Consider the following 26921-nt stretch of genomic DNA (forward strand, 5'->3'; position numbering starts at 1 on the left):
ACAGAACTGCAGGCAGATAGCTTTATTGCACAATGTCCAATGCTGTTTGAAAATGTTGCTACAATGCCTAGAGGAGCAATTGTATGGGGATACTTTGCTGTTCAAATTAGACCTTCTCTTTATCTCATTTAGATTTGATGTACTGTGAATTTGAAAACAGATTTGCTGGCTTGTTATGTCTTGCCATATGCTCTAAGTAGATTTTCTCTGTACACACACATCATTAATACATTCTGATAATAAATCCAAGGAGGGCTCATCCTTCATTCACCAGAACACTTTGGTCCTGTCTCTCCACAGCCAGCCCCACATCTGTTTGAGCTGCACAGTTGCTTCTAAGCTACATAGTGGTTTTCAACCTCGTAAATGCCTGCCAGCCCCAAACTAACTGAAGACAAGAAGAGGTTCCAGGGTGGATAATCACTGAGGCACAAGGATGCTGTTCTGGGCAGGCCATCAGCTTCAGCCTGGAGTGACGAACAGGAGGGACTGTTGGTGCATATTTATGCAGGAGCGAGCGGTTCCGTTTCATCCTCAGGAGGCATTTCTTGCTGCTGCTAGTGTCTAGGAATCCAAGATGATGAATCCAGTAAATTCAGGAGGAATTATAAACCTTTAGGTACCGTTGACAAAAGGATGAAACAGAGCCAAGGCATGCTGTCCAGTGTTTTCCAGTTGCATCCTTTTCTCGCCTGGCTTCATTAAGAGCCAGATGCTCTTAATCCGGCACAGGTTCGGGAAGACATTGTCACATCTGCTGGAAAAAGGTAAGGTTAAATGTTATCAACATATTGACACCTTCAGATATTTTCTAGAGCCCTTATATCTGCAAGATTGTGAGTACATGGTGCTACCCCAGTTTTAAAATGAGCTTACTCCATGCAAAAGTCAGTTGGCATATCAAATGTGTCATTTGGATCCAAACAATTCCAGTAGCTTCCTCTTTGTTTCAGTGCTGTAAGCGGTATGTATTCAGTGTTTGTCTGGATCCATACAGTCTTCAGTTTGAAAATTGCATTTTCAGGGTATAGGATAAGAGAAAGATAGAACCTTATCTGTTGCTGATTTCAAGAAAGATTCGAAAGATGAGTTTTCTTAAGAGTTCCTGTCTACCTTTCAGTGTAATAGTTGGACTCAGTTCAATAACAATGTTTCAAGTTGTTCCCAAACCTTCATTGTTAGGGGAAAAAAACTCACAACAAAACAGGAAAGACCTGTTTCAGGAAAGGCTGTTGCATCACTGAAAAAGGGCCCATGGAGCACCTGACTCTGAAATGTGGTTATTTATTATAAATAATTTCCATGGCGTCACATTAACAAACATAAAAGGTCACGAACTCCTGTATTTGAAGCAAATGTGTTTGACATCTGGGATCTGGCAAAAGTTCCTCCTGTGGGATAGATTGTTTGCGCAGAGCTTTATTGAAGAATAATATTAAGAAGGAATTACGAAATATTAGTGTAACCCAGTAAGAAATTATTATATTTTACAAGCTAGAGACATAATAGATCTCACAGAATTATTTCAGTTCATCTGATTCAAAAGCACATCAAGGAATGCTGTGACCAGCTAGCAATGAAAATCTCTGTGGGGTTTAAGCACTGCAGTTAGAAATGGGCTGAAAGGAGAGGTCCAAATGCAGGCAATGGCTTAAACATAGGTCTGTATTTTCGCTACACCCCCCCTATGAAGTGAGTGAGGAGGGAATTGGCAGGGAGCGATGGTAGTTGGGGAAGCCGAGAGCTGAGTGGGAAGCCAGGCCCCCCGCGCACCCCCAGGCAAGGAGCTGGGCCCCAGCCCTGGGCATGAGACACCTTCATGGGGCTGGGGATGGACTGGGGCCAGGCAGGACACCAGGCCTGTGGGGAGCTGGAGACTGACACTCCTACGGTTCATCCTTTCTCCTCTCTTACTCATGCGAGTGAAAACCTCATAGGCACAGCTGTTTCCCTACCTGAGGGATTCTCTCTGAGCGGTTTGTGAAGCCCAGTCTCCCCAGGATATGCTCTCCCACCAGGCTGGGATGGTGCCACCTCCTGGGGTGCCTGTGGGATGTCTCCTCAAACATCATTACAGTCCCACTTGCCTGTGACACTACCCAGAAATGCCTCTTTCGGTGTGGAAGAGGGGATGAGAGGCAGCTCTCCATGTCCTCCCAGTCTCCTCAGGGCCTGGGTACTTGCCTGTGCGAGAAAAGGGCAGAGCAGGCAACCAACCCAAGGACATGTCCAAACACCTGCCTGGCCCCTTTCCTCCCCTCTCTTTTTTGGGACCACAGGGCCAGGTACTGCTGCCCTGCCCTGGATTTTCACACCATCTTCTCTCTGGAGTCTGCTTGGGGCCTCGGAGCTGGCCTGTCTCCCGAAAGCAGACACGGGCCTGCCCAAGGATGAGCAGATGTTCCTCTCCCCAGGAAGCAGGGGCCAGCCAGGTGTCACCCATGCACAGAGCAAGGTCAGCACACAAAAGGTCCTTCCTGAAAGGGACTGAGTCAAGAAACAGGGCCAACTTTTAAAGCAAAAATAATTTATTGTTTCCAGTTGTAAAAATTTTTTCTTCCTCTCTTCTATTTTCAGGTAAAGCAAACTTCATTTACCTTGCTGAAAGGGGGTGATGGCAAAAAGCCATTCCAAAAATCACTGCACTTTAAAGCTGGCTGGACCCATGGAGGTGAAGGAGCTGGGAAGAAGATCCATGGAGGCCAGTGACTGGTCACCCACAGAAGCTGGAATCCTGGGTTCAAAAGGAGAACACACACTGACCTCCTAGCCAGAGCTTTGAGCACATCCCTCCAGGAAAGGCAAGGTACTTAAAGCCATTTAAGAAATGACTTAACTAGAAACAGAGGTTACTAGCCCATTCTACTCTAATTTTAACACTTTAACCCAGCTGCAGATTGTTTTGATGTTCCCAGGCAAACACGCCAGTATACAGCACTCTTAAGATACATGAAATAAAGGAAAGCCAACCTGCTGCCCACCCTCCCGGCCTTCACTGTACAGACCTGCCAGCAGCACTGGCTGCTCCTCATCCTTGCACCCAGAATCACTGAGAGGTAAATGTGCTGTAGCCATGACCCTTGCCGATATCACTAGGTATTTTAGGGCAGAAATAAAGATGCACTCTCACCCCAAAGCAGACGGTTATGCATATTTAACTCATGTTTGGTTATACACAAAAATATTCAGATGGGAGAGAACATAAAGCCCTTCAGACATTGCTCTCCCAAACAGACCGAAGCGGGTTACATCTTGGTACAACTCAATCATACAACCGAGTTGATGGGTGCAGGTGTCACAAATCAGTGTTTTACCAGGAAGTTTAACAGCTGCAAACGACAGGTTATTTATTCTCCACAGTATTTTCTTGAGAGATTATTTTCAAGAATCCTGAGTCAGCACTAATAACTGTAGGTACAAATATTTATTTGCAGGACACAGTATCTTTGCTATGTTATTTGCCTGTACTCCCCAAGCCAAGAAGTTTATATATGTATGACTAAGGCTGGCCTTCCATGGTGAGCAAATACCCACTTGCCTCAGGTATTTTCAGTTGTCACTATTGCTTTACCTCTTAGCTCCATAAAAACTAGATCATATGGTAGCAAGGAATTCAAGGGTGAAGGGTTAATCATGTCACTGCCACTCAGGAGTTAACTTCACATTAAACCCACATTTGTATCGAAGTGACATAATGAAAAATGTGGTGGGAGATGGATGATGCAGTCATTCAGGCAAGCAAGGATTTATTAAATTAGTTCTTCAAGATCTTAGAAAACCTAACTGAACATTTCTCAGTCAAAGCTGTGGCTCTTCTCTCTCTTAAACTGATGTGGTGATGCCATGGTTTTCATTAGCAAGCGAATGGAGAATGTGTTCCAGTACTGGATTTTAGGGAGCCTCAATGATAATTTTGGAATGGTATGGTGACTGAACTATGCAAGAGCCCAAGAAAGGAGAAATAAAATAGGCTAAAAAGAGAAAAGTTGGGAATGCAGAAGTGCTGTTAAAGATCAGTAAGGGGCTGCCATTCAGGACATTCCTTACAAACAGTGGCACAGACTATAAACATTGTTGTGAAAGAGCTGAAGTCACATTTGTTGTCCTAGTGAGTTACTGGTATGGGAAAGCGTTCACCTGTATGAGTTGGGGAACTGCTGTCTGGCTTCCTGGAACAAACACGTAGGGCTCATTTTTTCCATCCCTGATTTGGCTATGTGCAGGCTGACATCAAGGACAGTTTAACAACATTCAGCAGCACCCACAGGCCTAGGGAGGAACCGGTGCCACCAAAAACAGAGAGGGAGGAGAAGTCAGGAGTTCTGGTACACAGAATACAGCCCATGGGACTTCTCAAGGAAATATGATTCATAGCTTACCCTTAAGGAAGTGCAGCAGGAGGTTAAATCCCTGCAGGGTATCAGTTTTACAGCCCAGCCAAACCCCCTCTCTCCAGCAGCGCAGTGTCCTTTACCAGCTGGCTGGACAGCACTGACAGAAGAGAAAGTACAACCTACTTCAGCTTTGTCCACTCTTGTGAGTCTTCTTCGGAGACACTGTGGCCTTATCCACAGAGCTCTTGAAGAAGGGAGAGTCCCGTGGCTGGGAGGATGCTGCCAGAGCAGATTGGTCTTGCATTGTGAAAAGAGCAGTAAAAGTGGAGGGGGTCACACTATTCAGTCCCATGTGCAACCCCATCTAAGACAAACATGGCAGCATGTATAATAAACCTAAAAAGCAGACTGTTAGCAGGTAAAGAAGGATAAAGTGGCTCAGGTCTGGAATCTCAGATTAGACTACTTGAGCTGTATGCCAACAGTGAAGTCAGAGCAACTTTTTTTCCTAAAGTGTCCATTCTCTACCACATTGAGCCCTTCAGTACCTTCACTGATCAGGCCACTTCTACGAGGGTTCCTCAGTCTGGACTGTAGAACCAGAAGTCTTTAATCATGGGTCATTTTCTTTGAGCAGTTCTAGAGTTGTTTTTCTTCTCCTGAAATTTTGCAGCTCAGCATTCCTGCACTTGGCCTCTCCTCTTTCAGTTTGCATGTGTGCCCGTTTCAGTGTAATTTTTCTTGAGCATGTGATTCAGAATTAATGTGTTTGCAGTGTAGTGAAGGGAAATGACGCGTCCTTATGATACTGTAAATGAGCAGCAGCAGTTCCTCTGAGTTCATATCAGCTTTCTGAGTGGCTTTTAAATCATCACAAGGCCAGTCAATGGCGTATTACCTACCTCACTTCTGCAGAGAGTTATTTGAGTGATAGGAATGTGAGTGAGCAACTGTGTGACATAAGTTCATTCACTTTCCATGAAGCAAAACAGAGCCAGTATTAGCTGTCCTTGCAATTTGATGAAATAAGAACATTCCACGTGCAAAACACAAACCCAACCAACCAATGCTCAAACCCCATTAAGCATGGGTCATTAAGTATGGTGTGGGTGGAAAAGTCTTTCTTTTACTAAAGTCACAAGATGTGTAGTGCAGAGTGGGAGTGAGAACTAGCCACTAGTTAATAATTTATATATGAGGAAACGAGTTCTAAATTATCTTATATGGAGACAGGTTTATTCTGCCAAATGTAAGCCAAATTCTGGCCACAGCCTCATGATCACCATACCAACTCCTGCCTTTACAGACTCCAAAGACCCAGGACAACTGGGAAAAGAGAGTGACACCATGTCAGGCTGGGAGGAGATCTCATCTTCTGGGATCCTCCAGGAACACTTCCAAGGCTGCAGCATGTAGACTGTACGCCCTCCCATACACCCTCCGAATGTATGCTGGATAAAGCATGGCTGGTGCTTGGGGGAACCTGGGCAAGGGAGCCATCCTCACCATCAGAAGCTGTGACCTGCTCCAACCTTCAGTGCATTGCAGGGGAAAGAATTGCCTCAGCTATGTCAAATTCCTGGTACAGATAAAGTAGTATCACACACAAAATGTTAATTTGAGCCTTATCACGCATAAACCCACCAGGAAATGAAGGTAAAATACACACACGTACCTCCAAGTATGGGCAACTGTACAACATAAAAAAGAAAAAGTAGCTTCTTGAGAATTAATTGTATTTTGCTTTGAAATTTTCTTTTCTACAGTCTGTATGTTACTAGAATTTATGACCAATAGATGTACCAGTATCATTGATGCTCATTCAACTTGCTTTGCAAAGGGGTTACATAATTCTGGCATGAATACTTGCAATAATCCTATATGAACACCACTAAACCTGGCAATGATAAAAATAAGCTAGAATTCAATTATAAATTTTGTTAGCAACATATTTATTTTTAAAAAAGCTTTAAAATAGTCCCTACTGGCATATTCAATGTATATTGTTCACCAGCTGTAAAACAGTGCAACAATTAAAAGCTCATTTTCTGCTACAAATGAAGTAATGGTTATAGGTTAAAGGGGCAGATGAGGGACATTAAAACCATCCATTTTAAGTTACAGTAAAAACACTACTCTTCTGAAAAAAAAAAAAACAGAGGATTACAAAATATAACATATTTATTAATCCAGACGGCCTGCAAGTAAGAGTTAGGGAAATGACTGTTTAAGCAGAAACAGAAGTTCTGTGGAGCATCCTTCAAGCTGGGCAGTGAGTCCTCCTCCTTGCACCTGTACTGGCTGCAGGATAAACTATTGGTATAACAACAGTTATACCTGTGATACCAAATGTTCTATACCTAAAATTGTATTTATAGGTTTCTGGGTCCAGTGCATCTCATTAGGTAACAGACTGACCAGGGCATAATTTTTTTGAAAACTGATGCTGCATTCAAACACATGAATGCCCTCCTATTTTTATTGAAGTGACTGTTAGCATTTCCTAAGCAAAGCTGAACTGTTTCATACAGCAAGAGAGATTCGTCTCAGAGATCCTGCACATGAGAGCATTCCTTAGTATTTTACATTGTCTTGGTGTGTCCTCTCCTGGCCTATGACTGTGCCTGCCTCTTTCTTGGCTGGACCATCAAACAGCCATTGTGTCTGTATCATAATAAGGATCAACCCTTGATCCTGCCTTGGGAGACAGTGATGCTGGAGGTCAAGGAGTGAATTTTCCCTTTTCCAGATGTTGCGTGGGATGTCTTAATTTCAGAGCTATTAATAGGCTACACAGGCACTTATCTTTCTAAGGAGATTATCTCCTTTTTAATATTTTGTGTTTCTGGTTGATTATTTTTGCCCATGGTAATGATGTCATAACCAAAGCACTGAAGGTTAACTAATCAGCAAGCTCTTTTTTATTACCTTTCTGGTTCAATTGTAGTTTTATTGCTCTATAATTCTCTCTTTTCATCCATGGGTATGACTTTACACTGCTGTGAACTGAATGTTGTCACACCGTTGTCAACTCACACCAAATCAGACTGGGCAATTCTAAGTGAGCACAACCCTGGGGAATGGCAGAGGGATGCACTAAAGCTTGCTGCAGGTATTATGTGTGTGGTAGGCAACAGCTTGGTCCTTTTAATTTTGGTCATTTTAAATGTTCCATAGATGTATAAACAGAGTGAGAAATGTCTCTATGGGCTTTGTGCCTTCCTCACTGACCTGAGGTGCAGACTTGGGCTAATAGGTGTTTCTGGTCACTGCAGGAGCTCAGAGATCTCTGTTGAGCAGCTGCTGTTGTTTTGGAAGAAGTCAATTTTTCTGTCCCCCTGCCCTACTTGAATGGCATCAGATGTCAGAATCCAAAGGAGTATTTTTAAATTATGAACTAGATTCAAGTTTTCTTGGGGATACTGATTTGAATAACAAGTCTATATAATCCTGGTGGGCCTTCTGCCTCTTTGCATTTCACATAATTTACAAAATAAGTTTACTGACCAAAATGTTTCTTAAAACCAGGAATTTCTCATGAATACTGGAGAACTCTGGTCCTGGATTTTCAAATTGTGTTTGCATTATATGTAGGCAGCCAAGAAACACCACATTTTGAGAACTTTTGGCAAACCTAACCTTTGTAGCTATGATTTCACATGTTGGTTGCAGAACATTTGCACCAAGTTGTGGATGAACCATCTCCAGACTAAGGTCTCAGTCTCGGCAAACACGTGCACGTGCATTATGCAGAATACTGCAGAATTCCAAGGAAGTCGACATAATCCCCAATAGGTTACAGAGAGGAAAAATTTCTATGAGTGATGCATGAGCTGTGACTATGCAAAGGCTTGGGTGTAGCTTCATGTTTTAACAAAAAATGAAGTCAAGTGCTTGGGTTAGCCTTTGAAGAGCAGGAGTGAGAAATCATTCATGAAAACACATCAGTGAATGTCTTGAAATACCAGAGGAAATGTTGAAGTGTAAAAGGTTATCTCAGGAAATCTCAAAGTACCCAAAGATAGTGCCCAAAGTGAAAGAGATACTGCAATCAGGCTACTATTTATTTACTGGAAACAATCTTTCAGCTCTACTGTAAAAATAATACATATCTGCTTACATTTATACCACTGACACTGAGATTTGAGACTTAGAGCTGGCCTAAATCCAGACCTGATGTGAGGTGTTTAGCGATCACTGACTTCAGCATAGTGACGATCACATTGAATTCTCTCTGACTGGGGCCAAATACTGTTTTTGGAAATAGGAAAAGCCTCATCCAAGTCATGTAAAGCCTAAGGATGTATTGCATAAGCATGTCCTTATCAGACTTCTTGAAAAGCCTTGAGACTATCAAGCCAACATGATGCAGATGCAATTTTGGGATGAAAGTGATTAATCAGGACCTAAAAGAACATCTCTCACTTTCAAAACTGAGGAGTTGGGGTTTTTTAAATCCTATTCATGAAGCCAGGCTCTGCCAGCAGACTGGGCAATCCCTTCAACCATTCACACCCAATACTTTGCTGTAAGGATGCCTACCAACATGGCAGTGCCTGCATCTCCAGTGAAACACATGAAGAGCTTGTACAGGTGGTGGGGGCAGAAGAACCTGACTGGGAAATAAAGGATCTGTCTTGGCTGTGAGAAAAGCAACCGAGGTCAGTCAGACCCTAGGAAAGACAAATAGCCTACAACTGATATCCAAAAAGCAAACTGAAAAATGTTTAGCAGTGCCAGAGAAGTGGAGCTTACTTAACATGTGCTTGCAGCACATGACCATAATAAGCTCATTTGTCCAGGACAAACCCCAGAGGGAAAATGAGTGACTTCTGGGTACAGGAAAGGGAATTGAAAGAGTCTGAATATTGCAGGAGATCTTGGTTGCTGAAGTGTTTCCTAAAGATTCCTTTATTACTCAGATACATTCCTTAATTCCTACATTGAGGTGACTGCATCATTATTTACTTACTGGTGTAAAAGTGTATCTGCCTTGTACCCAAACTCTCCCTCATGTGGCTTCACCAGTATTAGTTGAATTACACAGGAGGATCAGTTTGGCCAATGCAAACCACTAGAGGGATCTCAGAAGACAGAGCTAAGAATGGGAATAGGTGAGGTTTCCACATCCAGTGTGCACACTTACAAACATCAGTTGCAGTCTGCACTGAAACAGGTGAGGAAAGAGGCTGAGGCAGTGCCACAGACGTCCCCACACAAATAACTCTGGACCATTACACTCCATATGGCACTGACCCTTCAGCACGTCACATTTCTGGAGCTTTCTGCAGAATCTCCAAAAGTCTAGTTATGACCATCAGCCTCAGGCTTCATGCATGGCACCTGCTTTGGGGTTGAGCTATTCAAAATTGGTTCAAAGACAAACCAACAAAATGTGATGGGTGTAAATCACTTGTCTGCACTCATGTCAGATAAGAAACAGAATTTGCTTGTGCCATATTGTCTTATATGCACTTTGACTTCCAAGTGCAGCTTCTGTAAATTCTCCTTATATACAGATACATGTGCAGTGCTTTACACAACACACATTGAAGTCTAAGGAAACTTGTTATCTTTGCATTGAAGAGCATCAGTCATGCAAATTAACACCAGCTGAGGGGTTTGTCCATCCAGGATGGAGATTTATTTTAACAACAATTCCTGTCAGGCTTGAATAACATTAAGGCATACTTTTATTTCTTCTCTTTTTTTTATTAACATCTTTGTGCTACAACACTTCTATTGTGTTCTACTACAGCTACATGCTACGGAAGATATTTGGTAGCATATTCTGTGAATAAGCCAGACTGGAGAACTTGCATGACCACAAACTGTTCTGATTATATTGCTCTGCTTGCTCTAGACAGAGAAAAATTAATGTGTAAGTTCTGCTGATGCTGATAACATGTTTATGAGACAAAAAATGTTGACTCTTCTAAAAGCTAAGTCAAAAAAAGGTAAATATGAGTACAGGCCCCCAACTGAAAAGAAGAGAACGCTGTGTGAATGGCCTTGGACACTACACTCAGTGGTAGTGGGTGACCAGTCCTCAAAGAAGCTTAGTTATTTTCAACAAAGGTATTGTAGTCAGAGAATCACCAGTTGAAAAGTGATTCTGTGGGATCCAGCAAACTCTTAGGTAAAACAATGTTTTGTTGTCTGTGTCAAAAAAGTCAATCCCCTAAAAATATCTCAAAGCCAAGTAAGCCAGATGATAGGACCCATTCAGCTCTATAACACTGGATCATTCATCTCTTGCCATTTTTCTCCCTCTGGCACCTAACCCAACTAGCACGAATCACTTGATTCATTTGTCAGAATAGTTTCTCCTTCGAAATCATGGTGATCCATATCAAAGATTACTGCAATTACTGCTTTCTTTTACCTTTATTTCCATTATTGCACTGACATTAGGTGCTGTACAAACACACAGTGAGGGGCAGTCTTCCTCGTGAGGACCTACATTTAAACAGACATGACAGCTGACAGGCAGGAGAGGCAAAGAGCTGTCCCTTCCCTGCTTGGCCAGGGAGAGCAGAGCCAGAGGGAAGCCACACATACCCAGACTAGGGTCTGTGACCTCATCTGTGCGGCCAGAATACTGTCTTTTAACCATATGGTAAAACTCCTTGTGTTAGAAGACCCTCTGTAGTGGGTTAGAATAAAGAATCATTTTCTGAGCAGACCTGGAATTCTGTCTGCTTTTAGGGAGTCCTGGCCTCAAAGGGTGATGGTCTATTGGAAACAGACCCCTGACTAGGAAATGAAGAGTTTAGATGTTATAAACTGCTACTAATTTATTATTTTGAGATTGGCATATATTTTGGCAAAATTTAAGTTGGCTGGAGTGATAGTGAGTGATGAAAGATGTTATGGCAGTTAAGAAGTGGCTGAATTCCTTTGTTTCCAGACTTTCCACTTTTTTTTTTAAGGCACAGACTGTTTATGTAGAAAGTGTAATATTGTTTTATGGGTATTTGCTGGACTCTGCTAAAACCAAGGATTCAAGCTTTACTCTTTTAACAAAGTGTTTTGTTATGGAATTCCTCTGGGTTTTGATGTTTCTAAATTAGGGTTAAATCAGGTTGGTATGTGGGGGCCATGGGAGAACAGCCCAGAAATGAGAAACTGTCTGATGTCTAACAGGGTGTGCTTCCTCTCCAGGAGGTGATGTGATGATAGGAAGAAAAGGCCTTCTCAACTGGACATGAAGAAGCCATAACATAGGGGCACAAAGGGGGGGCAAAAAGGGGCTTTTAAGCACTGGGAAAACATAAGAGTTTGACATCTTCAGTGCAAGATCCTGCCTGCCCCTTGTCTGCTCTCTGGTCCACCAGAGCCTACATGTTTCCCATGTTTTACTTCCATCACCTGGGACACATGAGCACTTTTAGACCAATGGTTATAAACTAGCATTCCTCCTTCCTGATTGTCTCTATTTTTCCCGCCAAGACTGTGGTATTTGATGAGACATGATACACTCAGGAAACAAATTCTTGTTTCTACTATTTCTCTGCCCATTTCCTTTGCATTCATCTCCTCCAAGTCAGCTACTCACAAAAGTCATTGGCTTACTGCCCTCAGCTTGGCCCACTAAACCCTGGAGTCAGACTCCAGCCTTTTTGTTTTTACAATAAAGGACAGCCTTGTACAGAGCTCTGAGCTGCAGCATCCTGGGATGTCGTAGCAGCACAGAGAAAACCTTTAAACCATTAAGAATCAGAAGCTGCTCAACTCAGCGTTTTGTTGCTGAGAGCATCAGGGCTTCATTCAAGCTGAGTACAAGGAAAAAGAGCGGACTCTCTACTACAGCTAGGGAAAAACAACTCCAGACTAACTCACAAAGCTTTCTAGGAACAAAAGGCAGTTTTTCGATTATGTCATGCAGTCTGTGTTGTGATAACTTTCCAAGTCTGTATTCTCCCATTTAATACTCCACTTTAATGAGGACATAACATAAAGCTGCTACTCTGCTCCTGCCTGCTTGCATTATAATCTTCATAAACTCCTCCCAAGTAGCACTGAGCACTTCCAGTCCTCAAAAAGACAAAGCAAATGTTATCTTTCCAGCCCTAGCAATGCTGGAGGGCAAATAAGCCAGTAAGAAAAAACGAAGCAAAAGAGCTGTTTTAGACAAATTTAAGAACAAGGCATAGGGATCCTCATCCCGACTAAAATAAAAGACCAAAGTGCCAATGGCTTCAACAAGCATTATACCATCAAACTATACAATTTTTAATTTTTTTTTCAAACTACTAAACATATATAGAGATTTGGCTTAGCACTGAGAGGCCTCAGCTGGAATACTTTTAACAGTTTTGGGCACTGTGCTTCAAGAAAGATGTGAACCAACTGGAGAGAATCCAAATGAGAGCAACAAGAATGATCAAAGGTCCAGAAAATGTGATGTATGAGGAAAGACCAAAAGAATTGGGTTTGTTTAGACTAGAGAAGAACAATCTGAGGGGAGACATGACAACAGTCTTCAGACACGTTAAAGACTGCTGCAAAGGGGAAGATAGACTGTTCTCTATTTCTACTGGAAGTAGACTAAAAAGCAACAGATTACTGTACTGGAGATTCAGATTGGACTTTAGGAGAAATTTTATATTGGTTACAGCAGTTACCTGAGAAAACAATGCCTATGCAAACTGTGGGATGCAATTGTTTGAGATGGGGGTATTGCTGCTTTGTGGTAGAAGCAAGAATGATAAAGGTCCTAGTCCTTTTCAGCTTGTTTTCCCCCATGTTAGGAATGTAGGAGAGACAGTGCAGGTGAAAAGAACAATTCATTTTTTCTGAAGGAATTTTGACACGTCTGACCTGAGTAGTCTTTGAACAGGAGATTAGTTGCAGCCGTAACTACAGAGATAGTATTACTACCTTGTAACCATTAGAAACTGTTTGCAACTATCACACTTAGGGAAAAATAAAATTCTGATTCTTATCTGCTCCAAAGTCCCTACTTATTCTGGAAATTATTCTGGCAGTGGAAGCCTATGTCAAAGATCTTGAGTACAAATAAGTGTACAATCCTAAATGTTGTGAAACACACCATCCAGTGATAGATTTCTCTAAACTCTGTTACATAGAAAGATTTAATATAGGATGGAACCCAAACATGTGACACTTTGTAAGAAAGTAAAAGATTACATAGTACAGCATGTATTTCAGAATGAATTTACAATTAATTTTAACTATAAAACAGAATCAAAGAAAAAACGGGTGAAACTAAGACAAATGCAGGGTGAATTGAGACAAAGGGCCCGACTGATAATTCCAGAGATAATTGGGAATGCAAGTTAGGACTTTGGAGATCCCTTGTTTTGATAGGTGGGGATTTTGTTTCTGTTTCTGCTTGTTTGTCTGCTTTTCGTTTATAATGAAAAAAAAAATTACAAAAATGCAAGATTGCAAAAGCCAGCTTTTTCCTCAGTTTCTTTGGTGCTTTTTGCTAAGCAGCCTTGGAGCTACAGAGGTTCACAGTCTTTCACATAGACTTATGCCCTAGAAATGTTTACAGTGAAAAGAAGAGTCCTTAAAATACATGACCACATAGAGAATCACATGGGATCTGCTGAAAATACATCTTCAGATGTCTGCATCCTGGTAGGGACTGTGCATGAAGAGGCCTCCCTGCTCAGATAGGCATAGGTCACCGGGTCTGTAGAAATAGTGATTTGGTTTGGAGCTGCTATATGTACTGGCTTTGGAGGAGAGAGTTCTGCAGAGGAGGAACTGTCTCTTTTGGTTTAATGTTTCCAGGGCACAAACTCAAGGTTTAGAAGGAGTACTGTGATACGAATATCCTCAGCCGGATGACAGAGCTTCCTCTGAAGTTGATGACAGTGTTAACAGTGATCATTTCCAAGTCCAACTCAACAGTACGGGGCCCCTTCACAGGGCGGGTCATCACCAGAGTAGCACTGATCGGTCCCGTTTGCTGTGCACAAAACAAGAGAAAGCAGGTGAGATTGCCAAAAACCAGCTCTTGAAAACTACTCTCTCACTATGGTCTTCAAGCAGCCAAAATAGGTGTTTTCTGTTGCATTGTTTGTAACCACTGCAACTGATAGGACAGAGCTTCATTTCAGCATTTGGCTCCTTTTCAGGGTTTTGTATGAACTATCACCTTCTACAGTTTGTAAAGCCTTTGGGAGCCCTGCACATAAAAAGAGCTATTAAACATAGACACTTGCTATTGCCCAAATGGAAAAAGATGAAAACATGGAGTTAGGGTATAAACAAGTAGTGTCACCTTTTTGTTTGTTTGTTTGTTTTTGTGAGATACTCTTTAGTTTAATGTAAAGGACGGTGTTACTGCGAAGCAGCGAACATAAGTTAATAAGTTTGGAGAACAGACATTCCCATGTGAACAGGGTCCAGGCTTGTGGTACATTTTGCATGTTAATGGCACAAACCTCACCCTCCAAAGAGAGCTTTGAATATGTGACGGCACTTCAGAAAACCAGTCCTTTATTAAATGGAAGCAGACCTTTGCAATATCTGGCCAGAAAAGTGGATTACATGTATTTAAAAATCAGAGCTGCTGACATTAAAATCGGAAATGTATGTAGACAAAGTGGGTCCTATTTTACCTTGAAACTGGGTGTTTGTGTTACCTTTGATCAGAGCAGGCCAACATAGCCATCAGGAGGTGCTGGGCAGGCTGCCCGGTGCTGGGCCTGGTCTTGATGCCTCAGTGTCCCTCCCGCCCAGCTCTGCTTGCCCACCACCCAGGGAATGGCTGTGTGGTAACTCAACAGAACCAGCAAGCTTGGGCAATGGTGATGGGCTCTGGGCCTCAGTGCCTGGTGGATTGGCCAGGATGAGGGGAAAATGTCAGTGGAACCAGTAATGACTTTGCAACAGGAAAGCTCTTGTGAGATATAAGTGATTGTAACAGGACCATTTGTCAATTCGTGGTTTTGAAGCCTTTTCCTTTTCTTACAGTGGGAATCTGAGGCTCTTGTGGGAAATGTGTCCTGGAATCTATCCCACTACCGGTGCCCATGAGGAAGGGGAACTGTCAGTATCCACTGAACATGACTTTATGCCAATGTCAGAGCCAGGTTTTGCCTACAGCTGAAAATTACCGTTCTCAGTGTCACCACCTCTCATGGAGGTGCCCCATTCTGTGGAGACACTCCCATCACCCCTGCATGTCAGTGGCATGGTAAGGATGACTGGAGAAAAGAGAGGTCTTCTGAGGAAAACTCAAATTAAAAAACCCCAGGTAGTTATGTTTTCTCCAACAGGGTCTACATAAAATATGTGTTCTCAGTGAAAAAAACGGATAGCAAATGAAAGCAAGGAATACAGAAAGTCAATTCCTGGCATAAAGGGATGGGGTTTTTGCTTACTTTTTTGTTTTTCACAGTTTTCAATTTCCAGTGAATAAAATAGACAAGAAACATTGAATCTTTTGGTGACAATTACTGATTGTCCATCAAATAAAAAACAGTTTGGCACAATAATTTCTCTTGAGCATGGGAGACCTGAGCTATTCTTAGGCATGGGTACAGCCCTGGGCTTTCCTAAACCTACTGTCTCATAGGATAAGTGTGTTTGCTTTGGGTAGGTTACTTTCTTGAGAGATCCAACAGTTCCTGTGGATCAGCACACTGGTCTGCACATCTGTGTGTAAAAATGCCTCATACTGAAGGTTTAAATGATATTCATTAAAAGCTGAGTTCTGCTATCAGGACATTCAGCTAATGAGGAGATATTTCATATTTTCCCTCAGTGAGTGCTAGACTTACCCGCATGTAGAATTCTCTGCCCTCGTTCCCTGATTTGATTTGGAAGATGTAATAGGCTCCAGGATAGCGAGTTGTTGCTTGCATCTGAAAAATGTCCGAAGGCACAGACCTCCCAGACACCATGTCCATCACTCTGTACAGGATGGTGAATGGCTGATCTCTGCAACCAGGGTTTTCAGCTGGACACATGCAGCGGCTAATTGTCAGAGATAGAATTGTCATTAGGGGTTACAAATGTCTGTAATTTTTGATTCTTTATATGCAAATACAGATGCATAAATAAATAAACAAAGAATATTGTTGACCAGCTAAAAGAATCAATGAAACTTGTAATAAACTTTCTCACTTTTAATATTCTCTGTGTTGCTATTCTGGCCTACTTATATCACTGCTTCCTTTTTCTTGTCTTCTAGGCCAAAATACCTTCACATTCTTTGTCTCCTTAGATCACTCAAAAATGTGTACTTTCTGTGGAGCAGCTCTGCAGGTATAGAATACTCGGTACATGTTTGTTCTGATAGTAATTTAAACTGAACTGTCCCCAAAATAATGTTAATTAATGGATCATTTTGCTGATAGTGCTACGTAAATGTAGTGCTCTTTGTTTAGAAATATTTTATACACTACATGAGAACATACAGTGAGGCATCTTGGATCCAAACAAAGCTATAACATCAAATGTAGAGCTTTAGGGAAGAAGAGGATAATGAGCCAAGTGTATGACACTTTCACCAACAGCCTGCAATTGGTTGTGACTCAGGGAATTCTTGAAGCAAAGATGTCTTCTTTGTATGCATCAGCTCTTAATACATTTCTTATCTATCAGCTTTTCCAGCTTTCCCTTACACCCACATGAATGTTTGGCATCCAAAGCCCCCTGTGGTGAGGAGCTTCCACAGTCCCCTTCATCTTTCTCTGCATGGCACCGTTTATGACTTTATCTTATGCTCCCAGCTCTTCTGTTTGAAAGGAGTGCAGCCAGTCAATCCCTGCTCATCCTTTTCATACAATTCAGGACTTCGTATTTGATCCTCTTCATAGATGAAGTGTCCTAACTTAGTTGTTTCTCAAAAGGAAGCTATTCCATACTTTTGATCATCCTCATTGCTCCTTATGAACCTTTGTCTAGTTATACTTCTATTGAGAGGAGGGGAAGGAACTACACAGTCTTAAAGATGTGGTACGTAATGGCATATGCCCCAAGGATATTCTCAATCTACCAACACCTCAAATTCAGGTTGCTTTTCTGACCTCTAGTGAGTACTGCAGATCATGGAACTAGAATAACCCTCAAATGTCAGTTTGGATAGATTATGATCAGATCAGTACTCTTTATTGAATTTGTGAATTTGGGAATGTCTTTTTATTTTACATTAATCTACACTGAATTTCATCTGCCATTTTTATTGCAGTCATCGAAGCTTATTCTGCAATTTTTTTCTAATCACTCTTTTATCTACTGTCTTCAGATACTGTTGCTGACTTTGACCATCTCATGGTTTATTCTTTTACCCAGGTTGCTTATGATGGACCAAGTAGGTCCAGCTTAGACCTCTGAAGCAGAATTTCAATGTGCAATTTGACAATTTAATACTGTCCTCTATTTATTTTTTATCTTTCAGTCTCTTATTCTTCTGTTCCAGGGACTACTCTCTGTTACTTATGGCTGCCTTATTTCCATAATAACTATGTGAGGGTCTTTTCAGAAGCCTTTGGAAACCCAAACAGGCTGCGTCAGTCCATGTGCCCTAGCCACATGCTGCCGATTTCTTCAGGGAACTTTAATAAAGTTGTGAGGCAGGATGTCCCTTTATAAAAGCTATGTTGGGGAATTTACTGGACAAGGGTCTTTTTGACTGTTTTTTCTATAAACCTCCACTACTGACACCAATTTCAGACAGTTTATCTGGCATGGCCCCCATCAAGAGGCTTCTGGCATTACAAACACCCAATTCCTTCCACAGAAAACACAGATGCAAGGCTTTTATCCTGACCACTTCTAGACATATGCCACAAATTAAATGCAGTCCCATCTAGACATGAGCCAAAGCCACCAAACACAAAGCTCATAGATCAAGAGTTCTGCAAGCTGCTCTGAGAGGACTCTATAGTTAGGCTCTAGGGAATTTAGATACAGAGGCTTCAGATATTTCAAATTCCAGTCTAAGACTCTACCACCTCTGAAGGCAGGTAAACCTGGAACTGGACAAACACTATGTGTCCACTCTTCAGCTGGTCTAGTTCCGAAAGCAATGTAAATACATGAATAAATTATAATGGAAAGAACCTAATTCTTCCTCTCTTGCCTTTCTATGAAATACACTTGACTACCAAGCGATCCCAGGTAACTGGGTTTAGTGCAAACACTACGGATGAAATAATAAGGACTGCAATATAGAGAGATCTATCTGGAACTGAAATATTTTGAACCCCAGGCAAATACATTCAAAAATGTAGAAGAAACAGGCAATTTTTAGAAATGTGGGATTTATTTTTTACTTGCTCAAATAATTCCCAGTTGAGACAGTAACAATGCTAACAGCCCCATCCAGACAAATCCAATTTCTAGACAAGGGAGATCAGTCTGTGAACTATTTGGAACTTTTAACCTTTAGCAGTAGGAAACTACTTGTATCCTGCTATAATGATCATCTACTGTTTTAAAGTACTTCCCAGGCATAAGCTAGTTACCATTTACAGGAAATACTCATACTAATAAACAGACTGCATTTGAGCATATGTGTAGTCAGTTAGTAATGTAAGTAAATGTCTCTTATTACATCACAAACCTTGCTGTTTTCTCTACTAACTGATAACTTTTTTTCCAGTTAACTTCCCACACATCTGAGCATGATATCATATCGTATCCCACCTGGTGACTTGGTAAGGAATTGCAATTTATTATTTTTATAAAGCTTACCGGTGGTGAATGCAGCAACAGCATGTATGTACAGGTCTCTAGACAGACTTCACGGCTGTGTCGTAATATTACATCTCATTTGGTTTATTCTAGATATGATTCTCACAGAGAGAAGTTGCTTTTGTGGCTGTGGGTATGTTACTCACTTCTCACTAATCTGGAGATAAGGTTCCTCGCATCGTACTGGGTCTAAACATTTATATTCTCCTGGGATATTGAAACACGTTTGCTGCGCAGTGCAGGTGAAGTTTCTGTTTTCACATTCATTGATGTCTAAAACACAAGGAGCAAGAGAAAGGCTAAAGCAGGGAAATATGTGCAAGACACCACTCCAACAAACCCGTTTCCATGTTAAGGAATTGCCCCAAAATTAATAAAACCCTTGCACCATGAGAAGTGGCCTTTTTATAATTGTCTCCTCTTTAAAGATCAGTTTTTACTCCATTCATTTCTGCTTATTGCAGTGTTCCCGTATGCCAAGTGCTGCAAAAAAAAATGGAAAGGAGTTGGCTGCTTAAGCTTTCTGACCTTAGGGAATGGGAAAAATAGAGACGTGCAGCAGAGGAGAGAGCATTTGAGGTCTTTCCTGTGTAGCTGTTTCCTAGTCAATAAAGTCTTACTTAAAACAACACACCAGTTCACCTCATTCATGTGATGACATTCCTAGCAGATTTACATAATTGGCCCTTATGAGTATTTCACTGCACAATGCCAAGACCAAGCATCTCAGTTCTTGAAAATCTCTTTCTAGACACAGGAGCTATTTTCTGGTCCCCTCAGGTTTTAAACAGTGCAGGAATGTTCTTACCTTGGCAGCTTCTACTATCATCAAGCAAGTTATAGCCCGAAGGACAGATACAGTAGTAAGAACCAGGTCCATTCACACATTCATGCTGGCAGAGGAACTCTGAGAAGCTGCATTCGTCCATGTCTGCAGTGGTAAAACAAAATTTAGTGTCTTTGGCTTTACTGTCAAAAGAGAGTCCCACAGGCAGGTGGCTATCCAGGCTACCTGCCCATCACCCCAGCTGGCACCCTCCAGCTCCCTAGAGGTCTGCAGTAACCTGACAAAATGCTGTACAACAAGTTCTTGCTTAAACAGTTTTTCCTAGGAAAACCAAAGCTGCTGCTGAACACAATGCATGGCTTTTATTTATTTATTTTTCTTTTCTAATACCTGTCACCAGCTGGCCATGTTTTCAGTTCTGTTTTACGTCAGAGATAGAGATACTCCAACAACAAAGCTGCAACTGCAATTTGAAAGGAAAGACTTGGCAGTAGTTTTCTTCTCTTTTTTTCCCCTTTTATTGGAGAGCAAGCTTCCCTTTCCCAGGGCCACATGAGTCCCAGCAGAACTCCTGCAGCCAGCCCTGTCTGTTTTATGTTTCTTAGCTTCTAGCCCGTTGCTTCCAAGTCATTCCAGCAAAACTTCAGAGCTCATCCCAGCCTGGGTCAGACCTACTGGAAGGCCCAGCCATCTCCCAGACACCCAGGAAACTAAGCAGTCTTTCAAAACTGATTGAAAGCAGAAATTGTGCTCTTTTCCCCTTGCACTCATGAATTGACCAGTCATTGTGTTCTGCAGAACTGTGCTCAGGTGAGAAAGACAAACTTCAGAGCCACACGTGGAGGCATGGCTGACTGAGGAGAAAACACATGCGAAGGCGCTAGACTGAGGGAGGCTGCCATTAATCATTTCCTTATTTCCCTGTTCAGGGGAAGAAAGAAACAAAGGCCAGAGCCCCAGCCAGGAACTCCCAAGTTCTTATTCCCAGCTCTGACATGTGGACTCTTCCAGGCAAATCACTTTTACTCTTCAGACTGAATTTCTGTTTCTTCTAAATTGGGCTCAGTCCATTTATCCACTTCTGGCGGGTTGTGCAGAGGGACTGGAAAGTATTTGAAGTTCAAATATGTTAAAGTGGCTTTATGGCTGAAATCACATTATCAAAAGGGAGATAAAAGGAACCGTACACATACATAGTCCTTTTATTGTGCAGGTTTCCCCAGTGAGTTTATTGAAATAAATACCTTCCTGACAAAATATGGACTGAAGGCTGACTTCATAAAGTGACTGAGATATCACTCACCCCCTCAAGGCATCCTAGCCCAGACCTCAAGCACATTGGATTTGTATGACCAGTGCCCATCTGCTGTCAAGTGCTGAGGGGCTTAGAGCCCCAAGGGTCCTGCATTTCTGCTGTTGAGCCCACAGTGTTCCTAAACAATTCTGGCATTCTGCTGACTACATGGAAACAACAAGATGGTAGGCATTTCAGAGCACATCTAATATACTTGGAAGATGTCTGTGATTAGAAAATAACAATGTCAGGAAAGCCAGGTTGAAATCTCTGGCTCTCTCCTTGAACTGGAGCAGGGATGCCTCCCATCTTCAAGGTAAGTTGGCTGCTAGGCCATGGACTAATCCAGCTCCTGTTGAAGTACATCTGAGCCCAGTCTCATAAGAGTGTTCTCCTAACCAGGCATTCCCTTTGCAAGCCTCAGAGGTGTCTAGTGATTGTTTGTGAAGTGAAGGAAGCTCATCCAGAGAAATTTAACCTGTTTTGACAAACATTTTCTTGCATGGGATTGTCAGAAAAAGGTTTCATGCTCTAAATCTGGCTGATGGAGAGTCCCTTTTGCTGGCTTAACTCTTAGACATAGATGAGGCTCAAGCACCACCTTACGTGGCGTTGGAATAAACTTATCTGGTTCAGGCCCCCAAGTAGCTCAGGAGATGAGCACATGAAAGGGTGCAGGAGACTAACTTAGAAGAAGAAATTCCGTTAGAAAGCAGAAAACTTAGGTTAGGTCTTGCAGTCTAAATGTTAAATGTATAAGACCCTTTAAAGATTTAACCTTTGCTCTTTCCCTTATAAAAAAGAGTTTTGCAAGGAAAAACATCTTGGGAAACTCTAACCTATACACACACTGCATCTCACACATCTTCTCTCTCTGAAACATCATGTTACACCTGTTTACTGTAACTTAAAATATAAGTATTTTCCAGTGCATTTTTCCTTCCAAGAAATATTGGCTGGATTCTCTAATTTTATCAGGTTGTGGGAACATTAGGCAAAGAAATAAGTTTTGCCTTCAATTAAAATAAAATCATAAAATAAAAACAAAAACAAGAGAGGAAAAAGTACAGTGACGTAAGCACAATTATTCTGCTATGTGCTGAACAGATCAGCAATAGCTGTACTAAGAAACCATATATTGTTTCTGAAGTGTAGCCAGAGCCATACAGGGGAAACTGGGGAAGGTTTCAGGCAGAAGTGAGCAGCTGTAGGAGTGAGAGGAATACATACATTCAACAGACGAATGGAAAAATGCTTTATATAAAGTATTTCATTAATCATGGAAGAATGTTCTAGGACTATATCTACTTTTCTAATAAAGCTTCCTGTTTAGCATTACAAAGTGCTTTCTTATGTTTTGCTGTTACCCTGGAGCTTTTGAATGTTTAGCTTATTTCTTTAAAACCATTTACAGCTCTCCTCCACTGAGCTTTTCTGGGTATTTGCTGTGTGCTTTAGCTGGAAAGAAGATCATATGAGTTATAGCTACCCTGCTGCTAACCATGGACCAAGGCAAAAGACTTTTTAAAAAGTATGTACAGAGTAATACCTTGGAAAAAGTAAACTTAATACAATTAAAGAAACCAAAATGATAAATAAAGACAGTTACCACTGCAGTTAACTCCGTCAGCTTCCAGTTCATAGCCAGGTTCACAGCGGCAGAGGAAAGAGCCATAGGTATTGACACAGGTCTGAGTGCAAGGGTTTTCAGTTGTACATTCGTTCACATCTGTGGGAAAGCAATGCCAAATGCATCACTGACTTCTTCCCAAACTCTATTTTCATTTTTTTACTGTAAAGCATCTCAAAGAGATTAGCTGTGCAGTCAGAATGCTTTGTTCTGAAAAAACATAACCAAGTCAGTGTTGTTTATTGGGATTCAGGCTGATGCTTGGGAATAGCATGTTGGAAACACAATGAAGCATTTTGGGAATGTCTTCAACCAAAAAAATAACACGGAAGATGGGGAAGAAATATTTATTACAATTGTTTGTGGTTGAACCAATACTGTCTTAACAGACCTGAGAAGAAATGCTCAGTGTTTCCTGAGGAAGATAATGCAATGAGGAAGGACCCTCATGAAAACCTTGGGCTAAGGCAAAACCAATTTTTTTTTCCTTTTAGGACATTAGCAGCTTCTGGCCATCATTAGCACAGACATTTTACTGCAGCATATGGGAAGATGCTCCCTCCTTCACTAGGGATTGGCTCTGTGAAGAGGTTGAGTTGACTTTGATCGAGGTAGCACATCACAGCAAAAGGTGGTCTAATGCTCAGGACCCCAGTCTGGAACCTGGGAGACTCTAACCTAATTTACTCATCTGACAAAGTTTTCCTGTCTCAGGTGGGTCACACAGGCTCATATTTTAATAGTAAATTCAGTGCCTAAACTCTTGGCAATTTCAGTGAATTGAGTGAATTGAGGCTTGGGCTTCTGTGCATATTTCTCCCGATACACCCGTCATGTTGCACCTGTACCCCTTCAAGGTACTGTGAAATTACAGAATATCTGTCTGACAAACCTATGAACATTTTCAAAAGCAACACTGGGAACATTACTTGTGTTCTAAAAACTAAGCAAATTTTAAGGATGTTGCTGGGCTGGGACCAAAGCCTTCAGTCATGGTTTACCATACACATACCTTGGCACGATCTTCCATCGTCGTTAAGGGTGAAGCCTGGGTTGCAGGTGCAGGAGTAGGAGCCGGGCACATTGGCACACAGCTGCTGGCAGTAGCCATAGCGACATTCATCTATATCTATAGAGGGGAAGGATGAGGAGTAGAGTGGTCTGCATTTTCACATGCAGATACAAAGCAGCAAAAACACTGAGTTACCAGTACCAATAACACAGAAACAACCCAGCATACTGGTTATGGATGTAAGAGCCAAACTTCCAGGCATTCAGATACAGAGTTATATTAAGATACATTTCTAGCCAGTAGAATATATAATATATTTTTATCCACATCTGACATCTATCAGTACGCCTGATGAATTGATAGTCATTACTGTAATCTTCAGCTTAATGTGAATCAGGAAGCCCAGTCCATTCCTTTAAGCAGCTACCTCAAAGCATACCTGATACTCAGCCCACCAGCACAAGCACAGCCAACATTGCAGAGAAATTTTGCCAGAATCAAGATAAAAACCTTTTTTGCTCCACATATTCCAAAGCTACTCACTAGAAAAGCAGTGTTTGTTACTAAAGGCTTCTTTTTTTAGTGAGAATATTCTTTTTTCCCTAATAGTCACATTCACATTTTATATGAATTTTTAACTGACAAATTATAGACTGTGTAAACAGTTAATTTAATGCCAAAATAGCACCTTGAGCTGAATTGCAGCATTAGCAATGCATGCAACTCACTGTTACAAGCACAAGAAAATGCTGTGAGACATGTAAGATGGTGTTAGAATTTTGCCCCATGACTAAGAACTAAAATGAAACACCTGGAGGAGCTGTCCTTTCCGAGGTTTACATTTCCTTCAGTATCAACTGGCGTTTGATTTATGGAGATTTTTTTTAATGGCTGCTCTCAAAGCTTTGAAGCCAAGTTTGTGCAGTAGAACCCCCAGTGCATTATCTCCAGTTAGTTAGCAACATAACCTAAAGGCCAGGTGAGTGATGGTGAGTACACCAGCAGTAGGCTTGGCCCAAATCCTGCAAAAAGGGACATGTCTTTAAAATAAATTAATATCTCATTTCACTGACACAATGCATTACTTTAGGTACATGCTTTTTCTTTTGCAGGACTGTTATCTCAAGAGTGCTACATTTTGGAGATAATGACTTTTACTGGGCTTCGTCTTGTGGATGTATCATGGATATGGTTGTACTGGCTCATCCGTGTAAACTTTACAGGGATAATTGCAACAGATAGAAGTGTAGGGTTCTGTAATTGTGATTTACTAACAGTGCATCAAAAAAATCTGTCTCTAAACCCCAACTCGGCCCTCTGATTACAGTATATTTTCTTTTACTGCTTTATGCTAGCAAAGCAAAACAATCACTTCTCCAAAGTCAGTGAAAAGTATCGAAAACTGAGATTTTTTACACTTAGAGAAAAATATAGCAACTCTAAATGCAATTTGCTTTTCACTGTTTGCATTGTCTTGTAATAATCCAGCCCATGATTGCTCAATTGGGCAATATTGGGATTTTATTGCCTATTTTAAATAGCATAAGCAGGTACTCAAATCAATTCAGCAATGCAGTCATTTCAGTTCTCTGGTATATCCATCAAGCAGTAGGGTGTTTTAGATCCATGCCTAAATCCTGAATGCCACACAAAACCTTTTCATTTGGCCTGTAACTGGGAGAAGTAACTGGGTAACAGAACAGGTGATGCAGAGCAGAATTCCCCTCTCTGCTCTCCCTCATCCCCTCCCATCACATATGCCTGTACAACCTCCAGCACAAGCTTTTTTTTTCCCCAAGAGAAGTTGATTTATCAGAGATTAAGGAGCAGGGGCCTTGGAGACTTCATTCTCCAGGGGAACTACAAGCAGTGACCCCCTGGAATGGCTATGGCTGTACAGACCCCAGCTTGGACAGGGCTCAGCTCTGTCCCTGCCAGGTGAATTACATAGCAGCTGTTTGCAGTAGTTAGGAAAGCAGTCATGAGTGAGTCCTTCACTGAATTGGTACTTAGGAGGAGAAAGCCGGAAAATAACTGGAGATGGTCCAGGTATGCATGGGCAGGAAAAGCCTATTCTCCTTCCAGTGGAGGTGGTGTGATGGGACGGTTCAGCTCTGCAGAGCTGGCAGCAAACAGCCTGCCAGCTGAAAAACTAATAATGAGGGAAAAACTAATAATGAGTAAACTTTTCTTAGAAAAAGTTGGATCCTAATTCCTAGGTCTTATCTGTGGACCTAAATTTAACATCTACGTCATCATCCCTGAGGCATATCAAGTGAGGGGAATGGGCTGGCAGAGAGGGGAGATGGAAGGTTTTCTCTTGCTGTTCGTTGGGCATTGTTTTTTTCAATAGGACTGAGATAAAAGGATGAACAAGACATTGCTGCAAGGAAAATAATAAAACTGAAATAAAACTTCTTCGAAGCTACTGAAACAGCAGCCAGTTCAGAGGTAATTTTTTTCGGACTCCCAAGCAAAAGAATTGGTTGACTTTAGGGATTTACTCTCAGTTCTATTTCTTGGTATCAAATACAGATCCCTTCGGGTCCCCACTGCCACAGTGAGGAAAGGACAGGTCTGTTTAGGAAAAAATATTTTTGTATATGTGCTTGTGATTGATCTTACATGAAAGGGAATCCTTCAGAATGGGAATATGAAAATCACACCTATTACATGGATGCTAATCATATGGCATTTACATCTACATTTTTGTTCCAAGAGGCAGTCTCTCTGCCACGCATACCATTGGCACTTACAAAGACAGAAGACAGTTTCCACGTAGCTGAAGGTTTAACTGTGTACTTGACAAAAATGCTTAGTGACATTATTTCAGAGATTCACAGGTACATATGCACAGATGTTAAAATACCATATCACACAAGGATTTACCTAAACACTGGCCTTCTAACAGCCAGTAGCCTTCAGTGCAGGAACAGGTATAGCCCCCCTCAGTATTTATGCAGATCTGGGTGGGGTTACACTGGTGAGAATCTGAAGCACATTCATCCACATCTGCAACACAGAAATACAGCAAGAAAATATTAAAAATGGCAATAACAACAGGTAATTCACAATGTACACTGTGTACACTGGCTCCATGCAACGAACCAAAGTGTGGAGGAGCAGAGAGAATGACCATTACCTGAAGGAAAATTCAAATTAATAAATGTCTGAGGGCAGTG

At 41.6% G+C, this 26921-nt stretch overlaps 1 protein-coding gene across 1 annotated transcript in view; it reads right to left on the bottom strand.

Annotated features, from left to right (window-relative positions):
- Positions 1-10024: 10024 nt before the first annotated feature.
- The window catches only part of FBLN5 (fibulin 5), a 48726-nt gene continuing 31829 nt past the window's right edge, over positions 10025-26921 (bottom strand). The window contains exons 5-11 of the mRNA XM_027673593.1: positions 26629-26751; positions 23740-23856; positions 22707-22826; positions 19825-19947; positions 19163-19289; positions 16097-16292; positions 10025-14277 (exon numbers count right to left, since the gene is read on the bottom strand). Of these exons, the coding sequence (XP_027529394.1) occupies positions 14116-14277; positions 16097-16292; positions 19163-19289; positions 19825-19947; positions 22707-22826; positions 23740-23856; positions 26629-26751 (968 nt within the window). The 3' untranslated portion in view covers positions 10025-14115. The remainder of the gene's footprint in view (positions 14278-16096; positions 16293-19162; positions 19290-19824; positions 19948-22706; positions 22827-23739; positions 23857-26628; positions 26752-26921) is intronic.

This window comes from Neopelma chrysocephalum, unplaced genomic scaffold, assembly GCF_003984885.1.
Source record: "Neopelma chrysocephalum unplaced genomic scaffold, ASM398488v2 Primary Assembly neopelma1_24, whole genome shotgun sequence".
Taxonomy (NCBI): domain Eukaryota; kingdom Metazoa; phylum Chordata; class Aves; order Passeriformes; family Pipridae; genus Neopelma; species Neopelma chrysocephalum.